General features: G+C 38.4%; 1 protein-coding gene across 2 annotated transcripts in view; it reads left to right on the top strand.

Annotated features, from left to right (window-relative positions):
* AMMECR1 (AMMECR nuclear protein 1) overlaps nt 1-23,006 on the top strand; it is a 97,863-nt gene that overhangs the window by 40,721 nt on the left and 34,136 nt on the right. For both annotated transcript variants that reach the window (XM_053956174.1, XM_053956175.1), the window contains one exon: nt 17,109-17,219. In XM_053956174.1, coding sequence (XP_053812149.1) covers nt 17,109-17,219 — 111 coding nt within the window. The remainder of the gene's footprint in view (nt 1-17,108; nt 17,220-23,006) is intronic.

Genomic DNA, 23,006 nt, shown 5'->3' on the forward strand with positions numbered 1-23,006 from the left:
TGGGTCCATTGTAGTGCTTTTATGTACATAGTTGCAAACATTGCAATGTGCAGCAAACCTTTGGATCGTGATTTTAAGATAGTGAAGGAGCCTGCAATATGTAGTGGAACCATGTGCAGACTGTCACAGAAAGTCTTGAGCCCATTTTGGGCGGCTGAAGGTTACATTTACAAGTAGTTTTTTTTTTTCAGAATAGTCCTGATGGATTGCTTCCACAAGGCTATCTGGTGTATAGCCCAGTAACTCAACGGATCCAACAGTTGCATGCTCTAATTCAGAGGAATATATAAGTTGGCACCAGCATGGGGGAGAAGTATTGTGGCCTTGGTAGGATTTTCTCTCAGAGAAGCTGAGTGTACTCTTTCCAGCAGACTGGTTGTCTGTGCTCAGTGATCTGATCTGCTGCTACTTTGCAGGGATGGAAATTGTGTTTGCTTTTCTGTAGTATCAGTCCCTTTAGAGTCTTTAGTGCGCTCTGGAATCACATTGGCAACCTGTTGCCCAGCAGTTCCTCAGTGTCAGGTTTGGAACTGTCCTGTGCTGGCCCCAGTGAACTATGTCTGACTTGTCTGTTCAGCCAAATGCTTCCCCTGTACTTAATTCAAATTGACCTTGTCCCTCTAACCTATATACTATGAAGATAGGTGTGAATGTCTCCCCAGTTGCTTCACTGGTAAATACTGGGAATAGTGTTCCACTGAGCTTCTCTACACTGGTGTTATCAATCCTCCATCCTTTTCTCATTTTGGTCTGCAAGAGACCCCACTGGTTTTTCTAGTTGGTTTCCTGCTTTTGATGTAGTTAAGTAACTTTGCAAGGTGCTACCCAAATATGTTAAGTTCTATTTCCTGTTTACTTTTGACCTACCATGTATATTCTAAACTCTTCTGTTCTCATTAAGCAAGCTTTCTGATTTTAAAAGCTGACTTCTCAGATTTGCTTCCTAACTTCCCCATTTAATCATGCAGTATATAGGCTTTTATTGCAGGGGCTGATGTATTCTTTTGACTACTTTTGTTTTGCTTCCAGCTGTGAGGAGTTTTACTTGATCTCCTAATACAGAATTTTGTCTGCTTTTTTTTGTAATTTTTCCCCTCCCCTCAGGGTTGTGTGGTTTTGGGTTGTTTGTTTGTTTGGGTTGTTTTTGAGGGGAGACAGGTTTGAGAGGATTGCTAATTACTTTTTTTTTACACTGTTCCCTTAACATTAATTATCCATGTGCCAATAGTTTTTTGTCTCACTGTATTCAGCTGTGATGTTGAAATATAATTGCACTGCAGGCACAGTTACACAGCAGCATTCTTATCCTTTAACTATATCTTGTGTACATTAAAAACTAAGCTAAAAATTTGATCTTTTCATGTAGATCCTAGCACTAACTTTCAAGGTAGAAGTCATTATTTGGGGGGAAAAAAATCTGCATGCCATTCTAATGAGTCACAGGCTTCACTTCACATCAGGAGATTTCCGTTGCCCATTGTTACTACCTTTCTTAAAGTTGAAAGTCTGTGACCTTCCTGAACTGGTAATGTAGTTGATCATGCATCTTTATTACTTGATTGTGTGACTTCTAGCATAAGAAGTTAATTGGACTTCTCCTCTCCTGTGACACTTTATGCCATTAAATGTTTATATAACCTTCACAGACAGTGCCATTCCCCACCGGCCTGTTGTTTGTTGCTCCTGTTGGAATTGCTGAGTAAGCTGGCAGGCTCTCAGCATTACCCTGTTTTGGTTTGTCCTCCTTCCACCAGATCTTGGAGATCCTTTTTACTTGGAGGGTGTCAGGTGAGGCCAAGTATTTGGGCTTCCCATGTGTTACTTATGAAATTTCTAGCAGCAGTGTAGAAGTGTTTGTAAGTTCCAAAACTCTTATTAGCATGCCAGTCTGGCTGACTCTGGCATGACTAATGTGCGTGCTTAACAAGTTCTTCCTGTTCCCATCATGTCGGAATCCTTGCTGTCTGTATCACTGACTTCCTTTCTCAGCCTCACATGTGAATCTGGCAGCACTTAAGAAAGTAAAACCATGGAAATCCTGAGTGTAATGCTTCTGTCCATCAACACGAGTTTACTTTCCAGAGGATCCATTCTGTGATTCCATACACTGCTGTTACTAGTGTGGATTCAGTGGACTACTGGGTTGTTTGGTTGGGTGTTTGTTTTTTTTTTTGTTTTGTTGATTTTCTGCTGAATCACCAGGTAGTCAATTTCAGTGTAGAAGCCCTGTGAGGTTGCTGCCTTTCCATCTGCTGGCTGCTGTGCCAGCTGGTTGTCAGATGTCACAAATACAGCAGCAAGCTGTGTGTCGAGTAAAGTCATCTGATAACCACACCTGCTTCTTCCCAGTCCTAAGTCTGTCTACTCCAAGAAGGATTCCTGTGTTAACAGGAAGCAGAGGGTGGATTGTTCCAGAGATTAACTCTGATTCATCCATGAATGCTAGAGATGGCAAAAGGCATGATGAAGCATGGAAGAGAAAACAAGTAGGCAACACAAGAGCCTTTTTCAATGGCATTGCTTGTTATCTATTATAAAACTGCAGTGACATTCATATGAAGTAGTGGGCTTTGTTTAACCTTTTTAGATTTGTTCCCTCATAATGAAGGCATATCCCTAAAATTGTCAGTCTTCAAATAGGAAAAAAAAAATCCATTTTTGGGAAGCAAAATTGCAGACAGCATCTCTGTGCTTTTGTGAACTTGTGTTAGGTAAAAGACTGTGAAAGAACTGATGTTCCCAGTGAGGATCTGCTTTATTAGTGTCCCAGGGATGGCCAGTGGAAGATTATGCTGGAAGAATGTAGGAACAGGGAAAGCCTGTAAAGATGCTTCTGTATCCTCCAGTAATTTCCTATACTAGAGCTGCTCTCTTTGTGTTTATGGGTTGTCCAATTGTATGGCTGGTGACAGCATGTAGTAACCAGTATACTTGCTCAGAAAATGATGCTCTGTTGTCTTGGATGTCTGAAAGTAACTAAGTCATATCTGTTGCCTGCTTAAAAATGTAGCCTCGGTACTGGCTCTGTGTATTACTGCATCTTTGTGTCACTAACTGCAGTGTGTTCTCTTCCAAAGGGATCAGTGACCAGTCACCTGGCTCATTGCTAACACACCTCTGCGCTGCCTGAGTGCTAAGTGTGTTCTTTTTCAAGGTTAGCATGGTTGTTTACCTCATGACCAGTTTTGTTCTGTCTTGTGTGTTGCATAATCTGCTAAAGCAATGTGTCTGAAAGCTCCTCTGCTTTTTCCAGCAGTAGTTTGTCCTCATGAAACTAATTACCTCTCTTTAATAATCTTACTGCTGTTTCCTGTTTTTAAGCTGTACTGCATGTGTTTCTTCTTGTGAAAGGCAAATGTAAGCAGTCATCTCGTTGCCCTTCTTTCCTGTGCCTTTTGCCTCTCCTCTTTTTGAGCTGACATCCCTGTGCATGCCCCTGCACAGTGAAACAGAGGAGAGAAACACACTTGGTCTAGGCTAAATCAGCAAAAAGGGGAGAGATATTTTTAACCAGATCAGTTCTCCTATCACACATGTTCATTGCAGAGCAGGAGAGGAGGTTGTCTGGGGATGGGAGGTTAGAGCAAGTCTGTATTTATTTAAGTAGCAGCTCTGGACTTCACTGTTACTCAACCCTTGATGCAATCATTAGTGATTTAAGGGGTGGGAAGACAATGAGAGATCATCCAATGCATCTGAAAGCATGATATCCTGTGTTCTATACCTTTGCTGACTGAGAGATGTCTGTCTTCTTTAAAAGCATCCAGTTTCCATAGACTTTCAAACCAGGGAGAACTCTGTGACTTTGAATCATCTTTATCAGTCTTAAAAGTACTGTCTTCTGTTACATCTTTATCAAAAATATAAATTCCATTTGGCTCTAATTCCATCCCTATATTTAGAGTATCTTAAAAGTGTCATCTCATTGCTTAAATTACATGGCTAAGTTCTATACAAACAGTGCAATCTAGAATGATCGATTGACTAGTAATAAATTCATTTCAGCTGTTGAGTTAGTGAAGTCTGAATTAGAGGGCAAATTCAGATTCTTGTGAGGCTTGTTTCTTTGCCCCTCTTGCATTATTGTGAGCTTCTTGAAACCACTTACAAAATTATTGAATGTGTACGAAATTTTCAAAGTTAAACATTTTAAAATAAATTCTAAAAACCTGAAAATAAATGCTTATGTGTCTTCTTCTTGCGTGCTTCCTCATGTTTCAAGTCTTTCGCAAGTTACTGTTATGCAGTGGACTTCTAAAATATGTAATTTAAAATGGGAAGGAGCAATGATTTTTAAAGGAATAATTTTGTATGTTTGGCTGAACTGCAGTCTCTCCTGTCAGCTGACACCTTGGCATATAAGTTTTGTGATATATTATTGCTGTAATAAAAAAATCCTGTGTAGTTTCAATTTTTTCCTTACATTTCTTTAAATATTTCTCGATCCTTTGAACCAAGTTCCACTTAAGCAGAAAACTCTTGTGTGTTAATTTCTCATGGGCTTGGCAAACTCTAAGTTATTGGCATAAATTGTTTGTTCATCTGTTTATGTTGTGCCCTTAGGTGCTTCTGTCTCAGCATGCATCATGCATTTGGCAACTAACAGAAAGCATTTTAAAGGCCAAATGGATGCCTTTATGACTATACCTAGTGTCTTATTTGTATAAAGTGTCTGAACTTAATTAAGAAAGTTATTTTCCAGAACAAATTGCATACATTGCATTGCCTGCTTGTACTCACTGATCTAATATTTTAAATGAACAGTGTGTCTCACAGTTAGCTGAAATTCATTAAAGCATAAGTTATGATTTGTCTGCAGCAAATATCTGTAGAATCCCAGATATACCTCTAATAAAATTTTGTGTGACCTTTTATTAACTGTAACTCCTGATTCTCCACTGATGGCTTGAGTAACTGCTTCAAGTAATATTTCAACAGAAAAAAAAAAAAGCAGTTTATGAAAATCCAGTGGTCACTGGCTATTTGGGTAAAACTGGCAAGTCTAATCAGAGTGAAGAATTCAGTATCTTCACTGGCAATGAGAACAGATTCTTTAAGGTAGTCTGTGTAGACTCTGAAGGTAGGAGTAATTTGTTAAGGTGCTGTCTGAACTCTATGCAAAACAGTGTTTCCTGGCTCCTGGTTTGTAGTAAATATGCAGCAATTACTTGTGAACATGGAATTGTCTTCCCTCTTAAATGAATGGAAATAATGCTGTGGCACAAATCTTCCAGACTTCTAGTGCTTGGGGAATGCTTTTTCTCTATCAAATTTCAAAACTAATTTTATGCCTGCATCATTCTGCTAGTGATAGAAGGGGAAACATAATACCAGTGGCTCAAAACTAATGTTTGCTGCATTTTTGCTAGTGACTTCTAAGGAAATAAAAATATAGGAGCTGGAGCTATTCTTATCAGATTTCTTTAGCACTGTCTTCTGGTCTTCTATGGGGTAGAAGTTCTGGGGATCTTACACAGCTTTCTAAAACATGTTGCATGTGGTGTTCTTAAAACATGTGGGTTTGGATACATTCATGGAATTTTAGAAAAGTTTTCTGCTGAATCCTTTCAAAGCATTAATTACAAAAAAGTTACTGTTGAAAGGAAAATACTTTCAGTGGAAATATTTTGTCTCAGTTCCAGTCTGTACTTTGAGTGATAGCAAACTATACCTGAGGTCTTTGATGGTCCTGAAATTGCTTTAACTTTGACTTGCAAAGCATCCAATTATGTTATTGTCTGACTAGTTTGACCCCTTTAAAATGCTTTTCTTTGACATGAGTATCTCTAATTCAGGACCGTTTGGTCCTTCTGGAGAAGAGTGTATCCATACTGTTGCTTTGGGTAAGTAGTGCCAGTCCTTGATAAGTTGAAGACTTGTTAGTTTGCTAATGGGTACATGTGTTTGAGCTCATTTTTAGATATGACAGCTGCTTGTGGTTTGAAGTTGCCCACTTTCTTTGAAACTTGGGTGTGGAGGTGACTTTGGCTGGAACCTATCTACCTTGAAAACCTTCAAATGTAGCCAGAGTTTCTTGCTAAGTATTTTCCTGGTGTTTCTATTAAGAGCTACCTACAGGAACATAAAATAGTGTAATGTTGTCTGAGGAATGAGAGAGGTGGAAATACCAGCTTTGCTTTGAGAATAGTTTTTCTTAACAAACCAGTAGTTTCAATGTATAATATGAAGTTTGATTTGATTAAAATAAGTGTAATGGATGACTACTAATAAAGGTATCAAGGAAACAAAAGTATATTTCTTCAGAATATTTTAAAATGTCCCATAGAAAGTCATAATCAGGTGACTGCAGATTCTGAAGTAATAATTTTTATGATTTGTAATGACACTGAATTGATTTATTAACTTCATAAAGTCTGATTTTTCTGCTCTGGTTCATAATTGTGCAATTGAGGAAAAATAATTGCTTAAGTAGGTCAGAGCATAAATGTGAAGAGTTCTATAATGTGTATATATATATTGTTACATAATTTTATTAAATATTGCAAATTATGGTGCCTTAATAACCTCGAATGTGGTGACACTTGTTCTTGGGTGCTTCTGAGCAGAATTTTATCTGGAGTTAGTCCTTACTCTGGATGTATTTAATAAGCATGTGTACTGTCTTGAAAGATTAAGCATTACTTTGGCAAGAGAAGTTCCAAAGAACCTTAAAGTCTGCTTTTCAAAATTCAAACCCCACTTTCTCATAACTTTTTGCTGATTTTTTTTTGGGGAGGAACATGCTGAATGTTCCAGAAGTTTTAATCAAAGTGAAGGTTCCAGAATTTATGAAACAAATAGAGACTTATTTAGTGAGGGTCGAGGACTTTCTCCCTGACTTGTAATGGGCTTGTGGAATACAATAACTTGAGTATTTCATTATTTCTTCCCCCCCCCCCCCCCCCCCATTTTTAAAAACTGGTTGCAAAGGGAGATTTAAGTATGAAAAAGATGGAGGGAGAACAGAAATGGAAGAGAAAATGAAGTGGGGGAAGGGAAAGAAAGCCTAAAAACACATGGAATACAGAAATGAGCACAATGAGCAGAATGAGTTTTGAAAAGTAATGAGTTCAGAGTATGATGGAGGAAGGAGTATGCGTTTATTCTGTAATACCTTGTCAAATTGTGTGAGGGTGATGATGTTCATCAGAGGAGTGTTACATGTTAATGGCTTTGTTACAAAACAGTGTACAGTTCAGCAATTCCTGATCTAGTGCTTAATAAGAGCCAGAATCGTCTAGGCCAAGTGCAGAGCCATCCTATCTGCTCTCCCACATATGGCACTGCACTGCTCAGATAAACATGCTCGCCTGGAAATAGTCAAGGGATGTCTGTCTTCAAGCTGCATTGCTCCAGACCTGTGCTGAGAGACTTGTAGGCACCTTTAATGAAAAGAATATTTATGGAACAATAAGCCTTTTTAAAAAGCAAAGCTGATTAATTACTGTCATTTAATTTTTTGGTGTTGACATAGAGATGGTTAGTTTTGAGGAGCAGGTTTCTGTGTGTTTATCCTGTTGGTCAGGACTTGCATAAGATTAGCAGAAGTTTGAAGGCTAAACCTGGCTAGTCAGAGGTAAATGTGGAAGAGCAGGAGATCATGGTGTGCATGATCACAGAAAGTACTGTGAAAATACACTGGTGAGGAGCCTTGGCATCACAAGTGCTGTGTTGTAAAGAGGCTGTGACCCTTTGTCCCATTCTGGTAGTTCTAGTCTACACTGTTAGCTTCTATTATTTAAAATTAAGAGACACATTCTACTTAACATTCAGAGGAAGGTGAAAAACTCTTCTCTTTCCCCACAGCTCCTTCACTTCTGTAGTCTTTTGAGGAACACTGAATTTTCCATTTTATTCTTCCTTGCTTTTTGATTCCTCCTATCTACTCTCTAATCATGTCCTCCCCTCCCTGTTTTGTGTGAGTGCCGGCTTCATGCCACTGTTCTTCATCATTGCAAAGAGTATTTTCATTTTGAAATGACTAATGGTTTCCCTGTTGCATGGATGATTCTGACAAGAAATAGTAAACATAAAAGCTGTGCTAACATTAATGTTGCTAAGATCTGCAGCCAAGGAGCTGGAATAACCTTGTGATACTGCATTGGCTAATACTTGGGTCATACTTGGAAAGCTTTCTTCACAGCTGTATGGGTTAGAAATATTTCTAAGGCTTGATTTTTTTCATTATTTTTTAAATTTAAAAAAAACCCTGTCAATTAAACAAAATAGCCATATCTATATGTATCCCTTCTGGCCTAACTGCAGAGGATCTCTGTTGGATACTTATTTTAACTTGATCTTAATTTCTTGGAGATACAAATGGCTTTAGTGACTAAAGTACAGCCCTAAGCTTTGATGCTCTAAAGATTCTCAATTCTAGATTACTTCATTTAATGGTTTAGCATTTGTCCAGATGTATAAACCCGATACCTGCTGATTGAGGTATAAAACAAGCTTGATGATCTTGGAGTTTGTGGTAGACAAGAGCTGTGGTTGGAACATTGTTGAGGTGTTGTAATTTGAAGCAGTCTGAGCTGATGAACTGGTGTGTCTTCTTGGTTAGGGTGTGCATACTCAGCTGTGTGACACATCAGTCCCTTGTGCAAACACAATTCATACCCAGTTGAAGTTACAATGTTGGGAATTCGAGGAAGATAAACATTCTATTTTAGAGGGCAATTCAAGTGTCTTACCTTAAAACAAGTTTTACAGGCCTAAAGATTCATCAGTAACTCTGAGCAATGAAGTGAGTAATTAATTCACCTGTAAGGAAGATGCCATCCTGAGGAATTTCCAGGTGTGCTGTGAGCTGTAGGACTGCAGACTTAAGTGCTCTGACTTAAGTGACCACTGCCCTGACATATATTGCTGTGGAGAACATCATGATTTTGAATGTTGTTTCTTGAAAGTGCAGTCTGAGGAACTGCAGATATTCAAACTTTTTTTAGTAATGCTTAATAAGCTATGCATAACCAACATGTGTGATTTCTGAGGCACTCTGCGTTTTGTTACATGTAAATATGTATTTTAGCAAAGTGAACAGCAAACTTAGGAACATATGTCATAGAAATTCAATTTGTTTCATGAACTTGAGGGGCTGTCTTCTGAGAGTTAAAGGGAGAAGGTGCAAAATAATGACTTTTTCATTTATTTTGATGTTTTGTTGGTCATGTCAGACTGAGCATTCAGTCTGAGCATACCTAAAATTTCTTGTCATCCCCTTATAAATTGTTGCTTGTACCCTCTCTTACCTGGAATGCTGCCCATGTTGCCTGAGCTCATGTAATAGAGTGTACAAGAATAGCAGCTCTGATGTTGCAGCTGAAGGAGCAGACACATAGTTTGGCTGTATTTGTGAATTTTTGTCCTTTTTTGTCTGTTATTAATGTGACCTTAATTAAGGTATTGTAGGTTCACTTTAGAAAATGACCAGGCAGCAGTCCTTTTATTTTTAACCCTGATTATACTCTTGTTTAAACTAGATATTCTTAAAATAGTAGCTGCTTTCTGACCTTCCTTAAGATTAGCTGCTTAGATAAGCAGAACTTGCTAACAAATTCACACCTAGCAGCTCAGGTTTGAGGCTGATCTCTCTAGGGCACGCAGTCATTTCAGGGAAATCACCAAATCTACTAAGTGGTTTATATGCCTGAAGAAATCACTCTAAATGTTGATTTCTGAAATACAGTAGTTGGAAGAGTTGCTCATTTAGTCCTGAGAATGAGTGAGAGAATATGCTGTACCCTCAGAAGTAATTAATAACCTTTTTGGTAATTGTATAGTATTTTAAATTCAAAAATTGCAGCTCTTTCTTCTGACTTCTGCAGCCAGTAGGTTGTGATTGTCTTTGGATCACCATGCATTGGCAGTAATGAACCTTCTTCATTGACTAAATGTGTTGAAGGAGTAGTGCAATACAGACTGGTTTTAAGAAGCTCAGCGTGTTTCCCACATGGAAGGAAAAATGTTATCATGGAATCAATTTCCTTCTGTTTGGGGAAATCCATGCTTGATATGCTCCAGTCTTTGTGGATTTTGCTGGATGATGTCATTGTCCTAGAAAGTTGAGGTTTCTTATGTATATGTGATTCGACACAGGCAGGGGAATGGGTTTGAGACTTTACTCAGTAGCTAATTCTTTTTTTGATTGTGTAAAACTAGTCAAGCAAATTGTGCTGTTAACACATATTTTGACACTAGCTGTTAAGTGGCACTGTAGTGAAAAAAACCCCAACTTTTTGTTTGCAGCTAGCCCAAAAGGCTCTTTGTATTGACTTTCAGAACAGGAAAAACATAATATATGGGCTACTATAAATTTTCACTTTAGTATGTTTTTTGGACTTTCTATTCTGGATTCAGAAAAAGTTGAAGAGCACTTTGAACCTCAAGAAAGCTACTCAATCTTCTGTTCCTTGAAGCAATAAATGATGCTTTCTGATCCTTAAAATATGGTTAATATTGCATATCTCTTTCTCTACTCAATTCTGCAGTAGTGCTACATAGAAGGAAACATACAGAAGTATAATATGAATGGGGGGTTTTCAGATTTTTTTTTACTATGGAATTTGTAATGACAGTTCTCTCATACAGTTTTACACAAGTTTCATGTGTGAATTGTCCCTTTGTTCTCTTACCTTACATCATACAAAATCAGAAAAGGGGTCTGCAGTGAACATCAGGAGGCTATTTGATCTTTTCTCTTGTTAAAGGATGGAATCAAATATATTTACAGCATTCCTGACAGTGGCCAGTTTTTGAAGGCCTTTGAGGATACACTGGTGATGGCAGGCATACATCCTCCAAGACAGTCAATACTAACATTTATGTTTCTTACCATTAGGACTTCCTTTAATCGAATATCTTACAGTGTGTGTTTCTTAGCATCTTCTGTTGCCAGATGTTCCCCATAGTCTCTGAGTTAAGTAGCTGGCAAACAATTTCCTTGTCTTTCTCTTCTCGGAAATGATTTTATGAGGATAATAGGGGTTCCCTTTATACTCATTTATATTCATAAGTTGCAAATTGATTGTCTTAGTTGTGCCTCTTCTTGTGCTTTGCTGTTTTTCTGTCTTCTCCAGTTTTTCTTAGTGGACGTATTGCTGTGATTGTCAGTCTTTATGCACTTGAGCCTTTTTCCTTTGAGGAAGGAGCTTTGGGCTCCTGTGAGAAGCTACTGACTTCTTCCTTTTGTTGCTTCTCTTGGTTTCTGGAAAACTGTATGTATTAATTGTCTACATTTACCAAATTATGTCTTTATACATGTGGATGGAAGGCTGCTGCTATTCTCTTATTCTCCTGTGAGATTCATAAACTCCTGTCTTGATTTTCTTGTGTTTTAGCAGACTTTTTCTGGAATATATCTGGTGAGCTAAAATGTCCTCGCCCTACATTGTGTGCTTGTATGATGATGACTGTTTGAGAAAGACAGCAGATTTTTTGTGGTTGTTGACCAGCTCTGTAGTTTTATCCACCTTTCATCACAAAGTTTCCCCTTTCATCACACACCAGGTACTTCCAGTAGGTCTGTGCAGGTGCCCTTGATAAAGGTACTGGGGGAGCTGTGCTGCCTTCCTCCACTCCTGAGCTGTATTCTCTGATACTGAGTAATGAGAGTTAGCTCATGGAACTGTGACAGCTGGAAATGCCCCAGCCTGGACAGTGCTGGAATTGAGTGCATCAGTTACAGGAGGGAGGCTGCTCTCTGTGCTTCCAGACAGGCCTGGCACTGCACCTGTACAGGAGGGGTCATAGCATCTGTTCCGGTGACAGACTCAAATTCTTTTTCCTCCAGATGCTTCTAGTTGGAAACAGTATTATGTGAAGGTTTATTGTTATTAGAAAGGGTAGCATGATCACAAATAAGACACAGTAAGCTTCATGTGAAAGAATATAAATCCTAAAATTTCTGGAAATGGGGAGCAATAGCTCATTCACTTGTGTGAAACAAAAAGGAAAATGCTGGCAGTGCCACTTTGGGTGTTCGGAGTGTTTCCTGGGAGTGTGAGAGCTTGGAGATCCTCAGAGCTGAACTGGAAGCACTCTGCTCTTACAAAGGGATGAGTGTGCAGCTTTTCAAAGTGTCAGATCCTACAGCTCTGGGTGTCAAGTAACATGAGGGCTGTAGAGGTTTTCTTACCTTCTGTGGTTATAAAAGGTAGTGGTTAAATAACTGTAATTAAAATGTCTATATAAATATCATTTTACTTCCCAGTCCATCAAGTTTAATCCTTTTCACTTCAAAGTCCTCAGAGTTTTTTATTACTTGGAAGTCTTCAAATGAAACAGACATTTCTCACTCATCTTTTATAAAAGTAAATAAATATTCTTTATCTGTTACTCTTTCTTTGCCCTGTTCTTCTCACCTTCCCCTCCTTTCTTTTTCTCCACATCCACAACAAGGAAAATAAACTTTTTATACTGGTGGTACCAGGACAAGACCAATTTGTTCATGGTTCTTGCTTTCTCTCCCACACCCAAATTTAAAGGAGCCCTTCACTTTTTTTGGTAAATAAGAGGCAGCTTGTATCTAGTGCTGCTTTATATTAAAAGAAGATATTTTTAACAGTACATTCTGCATGATGTCAGTGCAAGTTACTGGCACGATGACTCTTAACTGTGGTAGCTGACTGATTGCTAAAATAGCTTGCAGACTCCTGCGTTCAGTCTAAATATTTTCAGTAACATATAGCAACAGGTGAGTAAATGGTTTAGGTGATTTTGGCTGTGAAGCATTACCCTAAGCACACTTTTTAAGCATTTTAAAGCATTTTAAGCATTGATGTATCAGAGAATATTCTGATACTTGATTTCAGTGTTTAGATAGGTTTATACATTGTGACCTCCATGGGGATTGTTCCAGTTCTCCAGGAGTTGTAAAGTGTAGGGCTGTCCTAGTTTTTTCATTAATGAGAAGGGTATAATAGGAGCAGGAGTCTGACATGGGCAGCACTGATTGGGTGACCCAAGCAGCTGGGCTTCAGCCACACATTTTCTGGCTTGCCTTTAAGGTCAGTGTTCAGGGTGTTGGATGTGTTTTAGAATCTGACAAGGAGACAGAATGTGTATGTATACCTCTTTTGATGACTGCAGTTGTATATAAGGAAGCAATACCAGGTCAAACTCACTGTGTTGCAGCAGTCTCTTTAATTCAGTTTTGCAACTGAAAGGAAAAAGCAATATACGTGATCAGCTGGTTTTCATGGGGTAGTGCCTGACAACCTCATAGCAAATATCTGAAACAGTTCCTGCTATTTAGATTAGAGCTGGGCAAGACTTTCTGATAAATAGTAATTTATGCAATGTCTGGATGGTGAGTTTATAGTCTTCATGTTACTTGTGAATTTGCTGTGGCACCTGTAAATAGTTTTGGATAGAAATACTTTTTCAGTGTCTGGCTTTCAAACAAAACAATCAAAATGTAGAACGTTATGAAAGAAGATTGATTGTCATGTTTACAGGGGCTTCAAAGGGTCTGGATTTGGTTTTTTTCTTCTGTTCCTTCATAGTTTGAAACATCTTCCACCATCTTTCAGCTACTGATACTTCGTGGTGCTCTGCGAAACTCCTGTTAACTGTCAGCAGCATGTTAGAAGTTCCTGGCACCACAATGAGAAGCTGAACAAATAAATTTCCAAGTCTGGTGGTTCAGGATCGCTTACTCCCAAGCTTGGAGCTGTTTTGCTTTTATGCTTAATCCTTAACTGAGTAAGAGAACTGCTTAAGGCTGATTATTAGAGCACTTCCCATGGAAGTACAAAGTCTGGTTTTGTGATTTTTTTTTTTTTTTTTAAACTAACAAACAACAACATCTGCAGCTTTCTGACTACATCAAGAGGGAACCAGACAGAAAGGTGAGATCATGCCACCCAGTATGCTCTTTGATTCTTGTGGGATATGTGGCTTCAAACTTCCTTGGGCACAAAGAAGACTGAACTCTAGGATGCCATGGATATCCTTGCTGTACGTCATTGGATAACAAAGAATCCAAGCATCTGCCATAATTCCTGCTTCTTACTAAAGATTTTTTAGGTCTAACAATGTGTTGCTCAAAAAACTCTTGTTTTTATTTTAAGAAAAACAGGTAGCATATGAATTTTTTTTTTCAAGTTGAAAATGAACCAATTTACTTAGCTGCTTTTGACATCAATATCTGTGGAGTTTGGCACTTCAGCTTTAAATTTGCAGTTATGTCAGATAGCAAGTTTATTTGTGGGTTATTGGCTTTAGAACACAAGGAAAGAATTGCAGGCTTTAGGAAGATATGCTGGCAGCTGAAGCCAGGGATGCCAAGAAAAAGCAAAATAACATCACTAGTAAGAAAAATACTCTTTTCTCTTCATAGCTTGTCTAGCTTCTGTGAGCAGGTTTTCTATGGTCTTAGTGTAAGACTAGAAATGCTATCTGAAGATTTAGTGTTAGGCTCTAAGAGTTAGTACTAAAAAGTAGCAGTCAGTGTTCCTAGTTCAGAGATGGAAGCATTGATTCAGGTGCAAGACCTTCCTCTGTAATTCTGTCTGCAGTTCCAAACATGGATGTTCAAGAAGGCAAATATAAACTGGAAAAGTGTACAGAAGAGATGTGATGGTCAGAATGGAAAGATCCCTTTGAGATGAAACTGAATGAGCACATCCCACTCAGCTCAACAAAGTCAAGTCTGAAGAGGCATGTGAATTATTTCTATAAATACTTTGGGGAATAATAACCAGGAAGGGAAAGAACTATTTAAACTAAAGGACAATGTTGGCACAAGAATAGATAGGTACAAGCTGGCTGGGAAAACATTTTGGCAGGAAATTGGAATGTTTCCAGAGGTTCTGAACTTCAGCAAGGTTTTGAAGCAAGCTTCAGATTTTTCATTTTGGGGATTTTGTCTCTATTATTTCTACTTCTGACAGTAGAATGTGGATCATTTATGAACAGAATTATATAATTATTCCTTACAATAGCAGGAGCCCTGAAGGTCTCTTTCAGCCTTATTTCATGAATTTTAAGAGTTAGAATCCTCTTGGGTCACTGACTGTTCTGAACCTGTGGTCTATATTGCACTTTGAAGACATCTGTGATGGTAATTGGGTAATTCTGTTCAGCAGGCTTAGATTTCCTGTGTAGACATCCTCGTACCTTTGGTGGCTCCTGGGGAGCAGTACAGAAGTTGAAAGGTTGGAAAAACATATTTAGTCAGCCTTTGTGTTGAATGGTAATAATGGCTACCAGTAGTGGTTCATTTACCCAACTCAGTTGGAACAGTATGTTTATACTCCTACTACCAGTAGTACAAATATACAGTTATATACGTATATAACTTTTACATTTTGTCTTGGTACTCGTTGACAAGGACCTTCAAAGTGTATGCAAATGTTTCAATACTATTTGTTATTCAGTGGAGTTCCCTGGTCTTTCTTGTCCTTTTAAGGTAGCAGTAATGATGCACCTTAGAAGGAATTCAGTTTTGACAGGAAAGTAAATATGTATATTTCCCTGAATTACAGCCCTCCACTAAGTATATTAGAGCTAATAAATCTTATAATCCAAATATAAAGGTCAAGAGAATAATCCTGAAGTCCATTTTGAGTCTTACTCATGCTTTTTTCTGTTCAAGGGGAGGGACTGGTTTCAGTGCCTCAGTCTAATTACAAACTAATTATTTTGTTGGTATGATTAAGGGTGACTGGGATACCTTTCTTGAAAATCCAGTAAAATGCCAGTTTTTGAGCTGAATGGAAAATAGTGCAATAACCCACATTTTATTAAATGTTTGGTAATGGACCCTGCTGGCTTTATGCTTTTCAGTACTTACTAAACAACTTTTTAAAAAGGGAGGGGGGTGGCAGTAAAAAAGAAATAAAAGGAAATCCAAAAGAAAACTATGACTTCAGCTTCCTCTTTTATTCATTGTCATTGAAAGAAGGGAACTTGTCCAGCTGAATCATGTAAGGAGGAAGTTGCTGTACCAGCAGGTGATAACAGGTTTTAGCAAGTTAGGAGTGGACTGAATGCTGCTGTGTTAGTGCTGCAGACTGAGGCATATCATTTTCTGCCATCACAGGACAAGTATCTTGTGCCACACCAGACAAAGCTAATGATGTGGAAGGAGAAAAAGGATAAGAGCTATTCCTTTAGAGTCCCAAAGTGCACCCATCCCTATGTATGGAGCCCCAGTACAGTTACACCCATCTGTGCAGTGACTGATCTCACAGAATACAGTGCACTCTTCTCCATGTAATGCACTTTGATTTGTCATCTCTCTAGAAAAAGAGTAAATTTTACATGCTTTTCTTCTCTAAACATCCATGTTCATCTCACTATTAGAAATCTTTGTTAGGATTGGTATTCAGATGCCATGTGCACTCCCTTGAGAAATCCAAGTTAGTGCAGTTTTCTCTTGTTTGTGTATTGATTAATGCAGTTCTCTAGAACTGCAAGGAAAGGTTTGGTTCTCAAGAGCTGTATGGTTCTCTTTCTGATTAATTTAGTGTATGAATTGTTTTGTTATTAGTATGTCTTTGTAACTATCATGGTCATGTGTTCAAATTAGAGATTTTGCTCTGCTTCTGGTAATTTTTGATATTTTTAAATGCAAAACTTGGGATTTGTGGAGAAAATATCCTTTCCTCTGGTAGTTCTTTTAAGTTTAGAGGGTGTTCCTAAATTTTGTTGTCTTCTAAGGATTTCTGTTTCTAGCCAGCAGTATTAGGACCAAAGTATTTGTGCTCAGGAGGATGGATGGCTAGTGTGGCACGGGTATTTTTCTCTTCCATAAAGGGTTCCTTATATACAGATCTCTAAGGTGAGGCTTTTCCCATTCACGGGAGAAGGTTAATGGGTAACAGTAAGGTACACTGAGCATAGTGGATCTGTTGCCAAGCAGTTTCGTTCTGTCCTTAAACTATTCCAGTAATCTTATTTTCTATTATATCACATGAACAATGTTTCTAGAATGGTCAAAAGAATTACAAAGGACATTTCTCACTGCCACGTCCTGTTCAGATACAGTCACTTTAGAGATTTGTGCCCTGTTGCCTGAAATGGAAGGGCTCTGTTCCTGAAATTTCACACCAACTGTCAAAATTGCTCCTGTGATCACATCTCTCTTTTCCTCCCTACCACAGCCCACTGTTTGTAACGTGGAAGATCGGTCGAGATAAACGATTACGTGGATGCATAGGTACTTTTTCTGCCATGAACCTGCATTCAGGACTCAGGGAGTACACACTTACTAGGTAAGAATTTGTTTTCTGTAGCCTTGACTTACATATTTAACTAGTCTGTTGAGGAGATAAGTGTGCTTTGGTTTGTTTTGGGTTTTTTGGCTGTGTCACTGTATGGGTCAATGAAAACCTGTGTCTCCTTTTGATGCTGAGAGTATTGTCTGGATATTTGACTACTGGTGTCATGAGGCCATGCTTGCAGTTAAAAACCATAAGTTGAGCTTGTTCTCATTTTATTGGTCTGTAAACTACTCTCCAGTAGCTTATTGTAACTGATTATTACAGTATTTTTCCAGTGTTCAGAGAGATTTTAAACTTAGTAGTTAATGTCAGGCCAGAAGACCAGAAAGTCAGATTTGGGGATTATCCTATTCACACTTCTAAAACAGCAGGTATTCTCACCTCTTCTCCATCAGGTGCTTCCAATCAGCTGCAGTTAATTTAATGCTACAAATTTCCATTACATGTTACTCTTCAGATACATCCCAGCCCCTGAGTGGGAAGCTTCTGGATGAGGGAGGTAAGTGATGATAATCCTTCACTCCCTGGCAGCATAATCTTCATGTTTTGATCTACACCTAAATTCATTCACCTTAATATTGTTCCATTTCCTTTGCATAGAGTGAAAACTAATAAGTTTATCACTAGAGCTAGTAGCAAGCTTTCTACTTGTTTTTCTAAGAGTTTTCCTAAGTTTATTCTCTAAAAAATCAATGGAGTTTTGTTCCTTTCAGTTACAATAGATTTATTGTGCTTTAAAATAGAAGCTGTATTCTGGCACGTGTAGACCTGTAAAATTGTCATTATTTAAAATAATTAGTGCTTCCAGATCACTTCAGATTTGAGGCTTTTGTCCATTACAGGATCTTCCTCTTTGCTGTTAAAATGCCTTGTCCATCTTGGCATTAAATAATATTAGAATGGGAGATGTTCTTTCTTGCATGTCTCCCTAGTTAGTTGCAACCTGAAGTTCATTTCATGCTTCTCTGCTGAGCTTGAAGAAGATAACTGCTCATCTCCTGGAGCCCTTACAAATTTCTGACAGACCTAGTTTACCTTTATTGTGTTCAATTTATTTGTTATGCACTCTGGAATGTTTCTGCTTGTGTCCTTTAAAACCATTCAAAATGGTCAGTGAAAATAACCTTTTAATAAAATTCAAAGCAATTTCTTTGTTGAGAGTTAAAAGGCTTAAAATATTAACCATTAGTGAGCCAAAGTGAATGAAAAACAACTTTTCCCCTGTACTGGAGAGTGTTTCATTTAGGTGTATGCTTTACAGTGCCTGATCAAGAACAATGAGCTTGTACAGAAAATTTCCCCTGAGGCTAGGAATAAGGCAATAGCTGAAGAAAATAGTTTTTGTTCCTTGTAGATTTTTCCATTCTCTCAAATCAGACAGGGCTGTGCTCTTAAATACCTTTAAAACTGATTATATGATTCCTGTCACTGCATTCTAACTGTGGAAGCTGAATACATGAAAATACATGAAAAGTGATGAAAATTAAAGGGAACTGAAATAATTTCAGTGCAGTATTTACAGGATGGTCACATGCTGTGGAAGTTTATAGTAGGCTATTTAGAGGAGAGATCAGTAATTTTCAAGATGAGGAAAGTGGAGCTACATACCAACCTATTTAAAAAAAAAATCTTCAGAAGCACATAAGTTGCTTTAAAATAAAATATAACATTTAGTGCATATTGGACTTTGTTACCTTTTATCTTTTTTTATGCTTATGGTACCTAAAATGTTTCCAGGTTGCTTATTTTTTTTTAAATAACCAAACTTCAAGTATGATCACTGAAATGTAGAGTTCATATGAAAATGTACAAAAAAACTTGTTCCCTTCTATCAGTCACTATATAAAAAATGAAAAAGAGGGTTACCTGTGATTAATTTCCTTCTCATGGTCAGTCTTTTCAACTGTGAGGCATCCAGAGGAGAGCATTTAAAGAATAAAAGAAGCACCATTGAAATGTCCATGGGCTTTGAGAGTTTGACAGGCCTCCCTAGGAAGGATTAGAAACTAGGACATTACAGCTTATGCCAGCAGTATGTGGGCAATAGGCTGCTGCAGAAGACATGACAATTCCTGAAAGGGAAAAAACTTATTCAGGAAAGGCAGAATTTATTAACAAAGTAGGTAGAATGAGAATGGGCTCTACTGCAGAAAGTGGAATTTGACCAAAACTTTCAGTTGACAATGCAGTCAGATGACTGCTGACTTTATTTTCCTTTGACACCAGGAGGCACTTTTCTTCAGTTATTTTGAAGATATAGCATGGATAAACAGAACCAGGCTGTTTGTTTAATTCATTCTTATCCTTTTCAGCACTTTCTGTGTAATTGTGGCCCAGCTTCCAGTCAGTAAAATGGTACAAAAGAACAGCTGTTTTTAAATGCCCTGGTGCTTAGAAATCAAAATATCCACAAATCCCTTCACACATGATTGTATTGCAAATATGCTGAATAGTGCTTATGATCACAGTAAATAAATCTTGTTATTTCTAGTGATCTCTGGCTGTATGTCATATCCATATGTGTGGGATACACCTCTCTATCTGCATACAGTAGTGTAGTTACTTTGAAGCAGCATAATGATAGTTCATCTAGGAATGTGGAGTGAACAATTTCTTTCTTGGGACACTCCCACCCTACACTTTTTTGGGTCTGGAACCAAAAATGGTGGTGATCTGTGACAATTTTGAGCTCTGTAGGTTGTTGTGCTGATATTGCCAGTATGTTCTAAACAGGAAATTTATGTGGAATGATTCATTGTTAATTGGATGCATCTGCCTAAGTTCTGAGGAGGGATGAGAATACCCATAGTTAAAAAAGCTATTACTGCATTCCTTATAAAATCTACGTGCTAAATTCAATTTTCTCTGCAGTTATATCAGTGAAACACAGGATGTGTATTATTAAAATCTTCTACAGAACTTTATGGAGAGAGAGAGATTCAGACTTGGTGATTTGTGTTTCATTTTGCTAGGAGGTAAACCATGTCCAAATGTTCTACAGTGTCGAATGTTACATTTTAGAATGAAGAAATTTTACCATGGCTAAAATAGTCCTTTAGACTGAATGTGTTAAATTGACTATCCCACCTGAATGCATAAAAATAAGCCAGTCCAGATTATGAAAAATACCTTATGTTTTACAGCTCCTTCAGGAAAATACTCTGAACTTGGAAGCAGGTTACCACAGAATTTCATAACAGGTTGATAAATTACTTTTTCATGTATTCTGTGCAGCAGTAAGACTTAGGTTTTGGCACTGAAGTTTTAAACTCCTGCTTTTATACACTTGAGATACTTGAGATACAGTTCTTTGTTTCAGTTTTTAATCTATTTCATAGAATTTGAAGTAATATTTTATGCCTGTTGGATGTAAAAAGTATAGGTGCATAAAATTTTAACTTTGTGTTGGTTTAGCCCATCAAGGCTAGAATATGTATCTGGGGAGGGAGATAGTAGAGAACAGGCAGGTGAAGGGAGATGTTACACAGCAGAGTCTGCTGTCCCAGAAGAAAGTAGTCAAGAAAAACTGGAGGAGTCCGAGGCTTAAGTGTATTAACATAATGGCTGAAAACTGGGTTTAACCCACCTTCCTTTAACTAATAGACCTGTCTCTACTGACTGTATGATGTAGACAGTTTTTTTGTTGTGTGTTCTACTTACCATTCCACCTGAGGGAAATAAGACTGCTGTCAGACACTCAGCTTAGATGTGGCTGATCAAGAAAAGAAAACAAAGAGAAGCTTGGGATGAGAAGCACGAGATGGAAGGAAATGAAACTTACAACCTGACTTTCTCATAACTGAATTTTGGTGTACATTCCATATGAGGATTTGGCTACTGCTGGCATCAAGTACTGCTCTGTCCTTGTCAGCAATTTCAAGAGTCAGTCCTCGTTGCTGCAATGCTGCCTGCTCTCTCTGTCAAAAACACTAACCCTTTCTTCCTGTTCCAAATTTTACCATCCAACTGTAAGACAGCAGTACAGCAAGCTGATTTAAGGGGTGAAATTGAAAAGTATTTAAGAACTAATCACATTAAGATTGATGCTGGCAATACTTGCTAAAGACTAGTGACAAGTTTTTGTAAGACAGGACAACTTCCTTTGTGTATTCAGTTGAGTTTACTACTCTAACCCTGTAATCAGTCCCATAACTTCCCAAAACCTTTACCATCAAGCAGTGTTGCTGTGGGTGTAGGTAGTCATTACCATTGATCCAGGGCAAAGCATTACTCATTCATCTGACTGCAATTTTTTGAACTGCAGAGTTGGTGGAATTACATATTTTTGACAGTTGTTGTGGCCTTCATTATTGACAGAAGTCATAGGTTAAATTAATTTGTGCAAATAACATTTCCTATAATGTTTCAGAGCATATTGTTGATTCTGTGTTGCCCACTGATAATACTTTGCAGGCTGTCTTGCTTTTGGCTTTGATTATAGTATAACACTTCTGAAAGTTGGCTTTTTAAAATTCTGCTAATACACTGTCTGGTGGCCATCACTGGAAAAATGCCTGATAATTGTGAGATGAAGCTTACATTATCACACTTGTAATTAAACTCTGCAGAGAGCAGTGTAGGTTCATGACAGCCTGACCTCGCCAGGGTTATGCTGTTCTTCTATGTTTAATATGGTTTTTAAAGTCAGGGAGCTTCCTTTCCATTTGTATGTGTCTGTGAAAAGCTGGTGCCTGCTGGTCTCCTCTGAGCTCTCAAGGCTGCCTTACTGAGGTAGAGGGCAGGGCCATGTGTTCTGTGGCACAAGGTTCTGTGGCCAGTTGAGTGAACAGACAACCACTGTGTACCACAGAGCATGTGAGAAGCCAGTGACATATCCCTCTGGAATGAGTAACTCCTACCTCCCACTTAACAGCAAGTTGCAGTCATGAAGGCTAAAAATTTTAGGGAGGGTTCAACCTATAAAATCGACTAGGTTTTAATAACAAAAGTGCCCTACATGCTGTCAGCTGGGACTCCTCAGATATTCATCTGTCACATTGAATCATAGAATTGTTTACATTGGAAAACACCTTTAAGGTCATCAAGTCCAACCATTAACTCAGCACTACCAAGCCCACCACTCCAACATGTCTCCGAGTGCCACATCTACATGGTTTCTACATCCCCTTAGGTCTGGGGACTCCACCACTTGTTTGGGCAGCCTGTTTCAATACTTGACAACCCTTTTGGTGAAAAAATGTTTTCTAATAGCCAGTCTAAATGATGACTGGTGCAACTTGAGGCCATTTTTTCTTGCCCTGTCACTTGCTGTTTGGGAGAAGAGGCTGACCCCACCTGCTACAGCCTCCTTGCAGGTGGAGAGCAGTAACATCTCCCCTGAGACTCTTCTTCTCCAGGCTAAACATCTCCAGTATAAGCAACTCTGTTACACTATCATATATTTCCTTACTGCATTACAAGGTTCTGTAGGAGTGATTTCAGAGCATCCTACATTCCTGGGGAGGTAGGAAGTGGAAGGGAGGGAGCCAAAATTACACTTAAGAGGGTGTACTGAGTGCTTTTCCCACAGACCAAAGATGGAAGCTCCCTGGCCTAAGGAGAGTTCAAGAATGCTGAAGAGGTTGCAGGACTTCTGTTCTGCTAATTTGGGCCCCCTTGGGTAGGTGGTTGATAATGTTGCTGTGACATGGGCATCATCCAGGGCCCAGTATAAGGCAGGTTCTGCTTATCTGCCAGGCAGCAGCAGAGGTGAGGGGTATATTCTCATCACTTTGTAGCAATTTCATACCACTAGAACTCCTTAGCAAAAGAAAGAGA

This window comes from Vidua chalybeata, chromosome 14, assembly GCF_026979565.1.
Source record: "Vidua chalybeata isolate OUT-0048 chromosome 14, bVidCha1 merged haplotype, whole genome shotgun sequence".
Classification (NCBI taxonomy): domain Eukaryota; kingdom Metazoa; phylum Chordata; class Aves; order Passeriformes; family Viduidae; genus Vidua; species Vidua chalybeata.